General features: G+C 42.3%; 1 protein-coding gene across 1 annotated transcript; it reads right to left on the bottom strand.

The window, feature by feature from the left end:
• Nucleotides 1–3820: 3820 nt before the first annotated feature.
• On the bottom strand, nt 3821–7044 carry LOC114353402 (putative transporter svop-1). Its single transcript, XM_028305394.1, has 4 exons — nt 6614–7044; nt 5542–5703; nt 4457–4619; nt 3821–3962 (listed from the first exon to the last, which is right to left on the bottom strand). The coding sequence occupies exons 1-4, from the start codon at nt 6660–6662 to the stop codon at nt 3821–3823; spliced, it is 516 nt and encodes a 171-aa protein (XP_028161195.1). The 5' UTR covers nt 6663–7044.
• Nucleotides 7045–8200: the final 1156 nt, after the last annotated feature.

Here is an 8200-nt window from a genome sequence, read left to right as displayed (position 1 = left end):
GCGATTGAAAAATCCGCCAGATGGCAATACGTAGACGCGAGGTCCAAATGCTGCATGATTGGTTATTTTTGACATGACATTGACAGATATGTCAAAATCCACCAATCATGCAGCATTTGGACCTCCCGTCTACGTATTGCCATCTGGCGGATTTTTCAATCGCGAAAACCCTTACTGTGGATGTTGTTGGATTATCCGTGTCAATGGGTTTAAATAAACCAGATCGTCATGTAGCAAAGGTCTGAGATTTTTCTTGTCAGTTCGCACTCATGTATTACCGGACCTAATAAGCAGAGAACACTTTGAGGGAGGTGCTTTATTGCCTTCCAGAGGTTGTGGTTCCCATTTGCATTCCGAGACACATTTGGCAATCTCTGTGTGAGTGATTCGCTTAAAGTATAGTCCAATAGTGTGTGGGTTATCTGCCAGATGAAGGCGGGGATTTTTTTCTTGACAGCAAGAGGGACCTTCGCCTCGCGATCAATTATTTACTAGACCAAGCAGTAAGTTGAATAATGTACTTGATTAACAGATTTGTCCACTATGGGACTATCCGAATCAAGAACGTGCAGGATGTGCCAAGAGTCAGTTGAAGCGCCACTACACATTCTCACGGACTGCGGACTTTTGATGCGCAAGCAGAGCTTACACCTGGGCAAACACATCCGAAGCCCACAAGATGTAAAACATATCGCCCCCCAAAAGATACTGCAATTCCTAATGGATGCAGGACTCGGAGGCGAACTGTAANCCCTCCCACCACCCCCTTGGTGCTTACGTAATACTTGAACGGCCCCTATTTATAAGAATGCAACTGAGAATTGATTGGCCAGTTGGCGCCACTGTAAGGTCCGGTCCCTTGTGGCTAAGATACTCGTAGTAACGCCAACTGGTGAATGGTGAAGCGATAGGGATATCGCATTTGCAATGAACTAGTGAGCGCAACTATGGAAACCCTGTTTCGATAAAAAAAAAACCCCGAATACGAGTGTAAACAACTCCTATAATTATTTAAATAAATAAATAAATATCCTTGGAAATTTTACACAGCGCTTCTAGTCCCAAACTAAGCAAAGCTTGTACTATGGGTACTAGACAACGGATATAAACATACTTAAATACTTTTTTTTTGTAAATACATACATATTATACACAGAAATTTAGTGGTATGAAGCAGAGCCCCGATTACGGTAACTTTTAACGTTTCCAATCCAGACACGCTTCTCGATTCTGCGATACGATTGGTCGTTCAACAGCGTACGTCAGCTGTTTTGACCAATCGTATCGCAAAATCAGAAACGCATCTGGATTGGAGACGTTAAAAATTACCGTAATCGGGGCTAGAGGTGGGCGCCGATATAAAATTGGTCGGCGGCGGCGCGCCGACTTTTTGACCTCGGCGGCGGCGGCGTCGGCGGCGTGACCTTGTATGACCTTTGTTCATTAGGTTTTTTTTTTAAATCTGCTTTTTTAGTATCTGCCGTCAAGACTAATCATGTGATTTGCAGTTGGTTGGGGTTTGAGCTACTAAAGCAGTGGTTTACACTAAGGCAGTGGTGATATTAGTGGTGGTGGTAGTAAATTAGCTCTCTTGATCATATATACTTTGATATTTGGATAGCGGGTTTGACTGAGATCAGGTTCTCGTGTATTTCCTAAAGGCAAGCGTACCAATGTGCCGATAAAAGTACCCTTAACATGTATTTTTGAGCTCTTTAAAGGCACATAGTTAATGTTGGATTAGCTGACTGTCGGTGGAATATTATATTCAGTTCTGTTTTATTTATTTATGGTCTTTCCATGTCATCCTACGGTCCAGGTACGGTACTCCAGCTCTGCAGCTAAAAAGAGAAGATTTTGTCACCGAGTTTGATTTAAGACTTGCGAGGTTCTCACTTAGTGTGGTCATTGTCAAGACCATGGACTTCATGGAGATCAGATCAAATGCAAGTGCTTTACGAGGGTCCATTTTGGCTATTTCTTTTCTTTAGCTTAGCCATCTCTCTTAGCGATAGTTCTTTCGTTTCAGCCGAAAGACGTCCTGCGCCGCTCGCATCCAGGCACTTCCTGCGACCTTCCCCAAATCGTCGGTCCACCTAGTGGGAGGCCTGCCCACGCTACGTCTTCCGGCTCGTGGTCGCCACTCAAAAAATTTACTGCCCCAGCGGCCATCAGCTCTACGAGATATGTGCCCCGCCCACTGCCACTTGATTTTAGCGATTCTGTGGGCTATGCCAGTCACTTTGTCCTCCTGCGTCTTTCGTTCTCAATTAGCGTAGTAGGAATCAATCTTCTACTTTGAACTTGAGGAGGGTAAGCGGAAACATGGCGGTCAACTCCTCAGATAGTCAAGTACAAAGATATCCAAAAGCAGCATACGAAAATATGCAAAATGAGTCCTTTCAAATCACAATGGGAAGGTTTGGCAGCACAACACCTAGAATGGCGGGAGATTGTGTTGTGTAGCGGCGAGTCCGCGAATTCAACGAGCAGCGCACAACGAACTTGACGCAAAACGCGATGATGTAAATCCCGTCCATCTGCCGCCATTCACTATAATTATGTTGGCGGCGGGTAATTACTCTCAATATGCGAGGAGTTTGCCGCGAAAATCGGCTATGTAAGCCATCTTCGGGCGCACCAGCGCCGCTAAGACAGCTAAGTCGAAATCGGTCGGATGAATCATCATCATCAGTAGGAATCAAAGGCAGGCATAGCTGCAAGTCTCGGATCAAGTCCAATGCTTGACCTTATTTTTTTGATTGAATGAGAGTTTTCGCGATTGAAAAATCCGCCAGATGGCAATACGTAGACGCGAGGTCCAAATGCTGCATGATTGGTTATTTTTGACATGACATTGACAGATATGTCAAAATCCACCAATCATGCAGCATTTGGACCTCCCGTCTACGTATTGCCATCTGGCAGATTTTTCAATCGCGAAAACCCTTACTGTGGATGTTGTTGGATTATCCGTGTCAATGGGTTTAAATAAACCAGATCGTCATGTAGCAAAGGTCTGAGATTTTTCTTGTCAGTTCGCACTCATGTATTACCGGACCTAATAAGCAGAGAACACTTTGAGGGAGGTGCTTTATTGCCTTCCAGAGGTTGTGGTTCCCATTTGCATTCCGAGACACATTTGGCAATCTCTGTGTGAGTGATTCGCTTAAAGTATAGTCCAATAGTGTGGGTTATCTGCCAGATGAAGGCGGGGATTTTTTTCTTGACAGCAAGAGGGACCTTCGCCTCGCGATCAATTATTTACTAGACCAAGCAGTAACTTGAATAATGTACTTGATTAACAGATTTGTCCACTATGGGACTATCCGAATCAAGAACGTGCAGGATGTGCCAAGAGTCAGTTGAAGCGCCACTACACATTCTCACGGACTGCGGACTTTTGATGCGCAAGCGGAGCTTACACCTGGGCAAACACATCCGAAGCCCACAAGATGTAAAACATATCGCCCCCCAAAAGATACTGCAATTCCTTATGGATGCAGGACTCGGAGGCGAACTGTAAGGAAAATAGCGGCGATCACAATAGATCGGTACTGGTCGCAGTGATACTAGGACTTTATTGAACTAGAATAGCTGCTCAACTCAATAAAAAAATAGTTCTTCTGCGTTTAAAACACAAATTAGTACAGTATAGGAAAGGAATAAATTTCAAATAGTTTGTACCGTATCAGTATCGGCGCGCCGACAGCTGGTCGTCGGCGGCGGCGGCGTGAAAAAATTCGCGGCGGCGGCGGCGCGCCGGCGTGGCGCCCACCTCTAATCGGGGCTCAGCATTATTTAAAATGAGTCGGTAAGTTTAGGTCTCTAAGGTCTTACTTGCCATGACGCCATTGGCGAGCAGGAATAAGCTGGTCACTAACAGCACAGACAGATTCCTCTTGGCCATTGGAATATTCTCACTAAGCAAGGTCATCGCCAGCATGAACTGGCCTGCTGATCTGCAACAGGGTAATAAAAATGGACATAGTTAGATCTACTACCCGATATGAAATCTTTAAATTCTTTTCAGATGTCTATTACGAGTTACCGAAGATAATCCTACCTCATTTCCACTCATTTACTGTTATGAGAAGGTATCAGGAACATACCCAGCAATTCATAGTAACGTATCTTTTACTCGTATTGAGGGCTGAATCTGGAAACCTCATGTTGGCTCTAATTTGTGGCTAGGGCCAAATTTTTAGTACTACGAGCTCAGAAAGTTCCGCAAATTGATCAGTGCGAACACTTTTGACTCTGGACTCTACACGAATATAGCATTAGAGTGTACAACTACAAAACAACACCAGCATATTTCCTGTAGTTTTCATACATTTTATACAGACTGGGGCCGCCACACGAAAATATAAGAAGACTACAGGAAATATTATGCCAGTTGTTTTGTGGTAGTGGTCCGTGTGCCTGTGGGACCCTTAGGTTGGTTCTTACTCACGCGATTGTAGCCAGCAGCTGGAAGGCGAGCAGCATCACCCAGTTGACGGAGATGCTGGTGATAAGATTAATGAGCGCCGCTGCGAGGAGAGACAGGATAAGTGTGCTGCGCCGGCCCCTGGTGTCTCCTATGTAGCCCCAGAATGGGGCGCCTATCATAAGGCCTGGTGAAGAAAACAGATGATGAAAGTCACATGGTTGGGTATTTATTGGCATCCTGATTAAACAGGAGTTGCAGTTGTGGGAACGAGAGGTGGGTTTTTCATTTTGATCTGCTCCTATTCATAGCGTCATGGTATTTATATCCTACTATGGCCTTCCTTTGTCACAGTTAAGTGAAGCTTTTTGTCTTTGTTCAGTTTATTACTTATAGCTTTAAAAGGCTATTTTCAAAGCTCTAGTCGACTGACTAAATAAGAGTAGGCGTGACACCCAAAGTGGTCAAAAAGTATACAACATAAACTTATTCCAACTAGACCAAAGACGTGTTGCGAACTTTTTGGCTACTTTTAGGTGTACCTACCTAAATAAGTATTTGACGCTGACTGTTCTACGCACTTATGGCGGTCCTTCAGTGGCGAAAGATAAGAGTTTTTTTATTAGTACTACTGAAATGCACTTGCAACTGGTGCTAGCGGTTTACTCCAATTGGAATCCGTTTGTTCCGGCGTTTCTTCTCAACACTTGCCATATGTTTGTCTCGAAGCGCTGGTAGGGCCTAAAAGATAAGGAGACATGTAAAGTGCGCCATAAGGGCTACCTTTTCTTTTTTATTATTTACTATATTTTGACGTTCATAAGTGCCACCTTAATTTCGAACTCCTCCTATGTTCTTCTGATTAATTTCGTTGCGGGTCCAATGACAGTTTAACTTTCCCCCGGGACAAACTTGACCTTCATTGGTTGGGTTTTTGTGGCGGTCAAGCTGTAGATCCTGGTTACACAGGAGTTGCAGTGGTGGGAACGAGAGGTGGGAATAGTCCTGCAAGTGCCACTTGTGGTCTAAACTGAATAAATATTTTTGATTTTGAATGCGGTGTTTTAGATGGGGATTTTGTGGGTGTTCATTTGGAGTTCTGTACTAACCGACAATGGGTGTAGCAGCGATGATGCCCTGCTCGGCGATGTTGGTGTCGAGCTCGCACGCGCTGGTGGGCACGATGTAGGTGGTGCTGTACGTGATGCACGCAAACGCTATGATCGCGAACCCCGCCATCACCACGTAGATCAGGCTGTACAGGCCGAACCCTGGAAATTGAAAGAAAAAAAGAAATATTTATTACGATGAACATCACTCAGAGAACAAAGAAAGTATACGGAAAAAAGACAGAAATAGCACATAAATATTACAAGGAAATAAAAAGTGAACTGAGAAATTGTAGTATGTTGATTCTATCAGAGTTCAATTTATTACGCCCGTATTCACAAACATTACTATGAGGTCTCACAGTGCGAGTGGACGCACAGGGTGACACAATATGAAAGAATCACAGAGCTCTATTCGAAGCAGCAAGACATTCTTGAAGGGTTAATAAATAAATAAGCCCCAAATTAACCAGAGCGTGTACCTATTATGGTTTCTGCATAATGGGAAAGCATAGAAATTAAATGGGTTAGTTATTAATCATTATTTATTTAAATACATCATTATTCCGGCCAGTGGACGTCATTTGACTGAAACGAACGAACGAAATTAATGCTCTCAAAAAATTCGATAGTTTGTTTACCTTATACGTACGTATTTTTTTCTCTCTTGGTCGGAGACCACTTCATTTAAAGGTTACTATATTTTTATACAGGATGTCCCAATAAGTAGTGTCAAGCCGAAGCCTAGAGGTAGAGCATCACTTAGGCTACCCAAATCACCGTGACTTTTGATAGTTTTCGAGTTATGATTTTTTTACAACATAGAGGATTTTAAGTTTACATTCGTGTTATGGATGTAAATACAAGATCTGTTAGATGCATTTTCCGATATTTTTATTTTCTTGTATAAAAAATCCGATCGACTATTTGCACAGAAAAAAACAATCATAACTCGAAAACTATCAAAAATCGCGGAACATACATGGGGGTGATTTGGATAGCCCGAGTGATGCTCTACCTCTGGGCTTCGGCTTGACACTACTTTTTGGGACATCCTGTATAAATTACCTACCTGTTTTATCGAGGGCATCCTCAATAGGTACATTCCAAGTTTTACTCATTTTCACTGATGTTTATGACTTCATATAAGAGTACTTCTGTGTCGCGAAAACGATTTCAAAATGACACTATTCGTCTCTCTTCCTCGTAGTATCAATCAACACTGAACAATAATATAAAGACAGGTACACTATGAAATGCAATAAAGTATTAGAGATAAAGATAATTTATTTACCGAGTGCTGAGTAGGGTAGACAGGGTACAGTTGTAACAACTCGCATGTTATCGAACAATGTTCGGTAGGTGAGGGGCACAATTAGAATGGCATACGGGCGACTCCATACCACCTTATTCGTCTTGTCACCCGTACCCTTCCCTTTGTACCCCTTACCTACCGAGCAACAGTCCAGTTGTTACAACCGTACCCTGTTACAAACTTGACCTTCATTGGTTGGGATTTTGTGGCGGTCAAGCTGTAGATCCTGGCTACACAGGAGTTGCAGTGGTGGAAACGAGAGGTGGGAATAGTCCCGTTTAACCGTACCCTGTTACAATCGTACCCAGTCTCCCCTATTGAGTCGAAATGTGAAAATTGTCTTTTGAAGTAGAATCTTTACGATTGGCAGAGATAAGCAGGCGATAAACTTAGCATTAAAAGTATTCAGATAACTTATAAAGCTTTATAAACAGTGGCTCTCAAACATTTACACAATAGGCTGAGTTGCACCACCTAACTTTATAGTGTGTATAACAATACAATAGGTGTTTTTTGTATGGAGTTGACAGATTTTTGACGTTTGTTAAAGTTGAAAGTAAGATGGTGCAACTCAGCCATAATGACTAAAATAATTACCTAAGTCAGACAAAGGGTCAAAAAGAGCTATTTTCCTCGAAGCGCACCCAATTACATCTGCTAAGTTGAATCAAAAGTACCAGGGCAACATAACATAGTTTTTCAGTATTTTAGATGAAACTCTATCATTATTATTCTATGGTATCGTGGCAGCTTTGTCTAAAGTTTTAGAAACAATGCTATAGTTCCAAAATACTGAACTGTCCTATCGATGACATTGACAGCGGGGCGCCACCGTCAATACCGAATCGCTGGTTCCGATTTTTGCCATGTTGGAAACCATAAAGTTGAACGATGGTAGCGCCCCCCTGTCATTGAGTTTGGCGGGACAGTTCAGCGTGGGTCATCTATAACGTTGTAGGATAATTTATCCAACAACAATATATTTTTATTGAACGGCTCAATTTCTTTATTGACTTTCATTAGCGTCAATCAATTTGGATAAATATTTGATAACATGTTTATCATTATCATGTTCATAAATAAACGGTTCGCAATTGAGATAAAGATGCATAATAACTACATTATTATGTAACTGAAGCATTTTTATGGCTTGTTATAGACCCCGAATCTTCAAATCCGTGCTTGGCGCATCTTCCAATATTTGAGTAACAGCCTAACAGCTAAGATGCTAGTGGTAAAAACTAAAACTATGAACACAATTTTGTCTTCCTTGGAATCGCTGTTGGTTGGTTTTCCTACTCGTGGACGTTTGTGATAAATAAAAGGAGATTAAATATTTTTTTA

This window comes from Ostrinia furnacalis, unplaced genomic scaffold (assembly GCF_004193835.3).
Source record: "Ostrinia furnacalis isolate ACB-3 unplaced genomic scaffold, ASM419383v2 OfSCF1656, whole genome shotgun sequence".
Lineage (NCBI taxonomy): Eukaryota > Metazoa > Arthropoda > Insecta > Lepidoptera > Crambidae > Ostrinia > Ostrinia furnacalis.
This window is presented reverse-complemented; position numbering and strand designations above follow the sequence as displayed.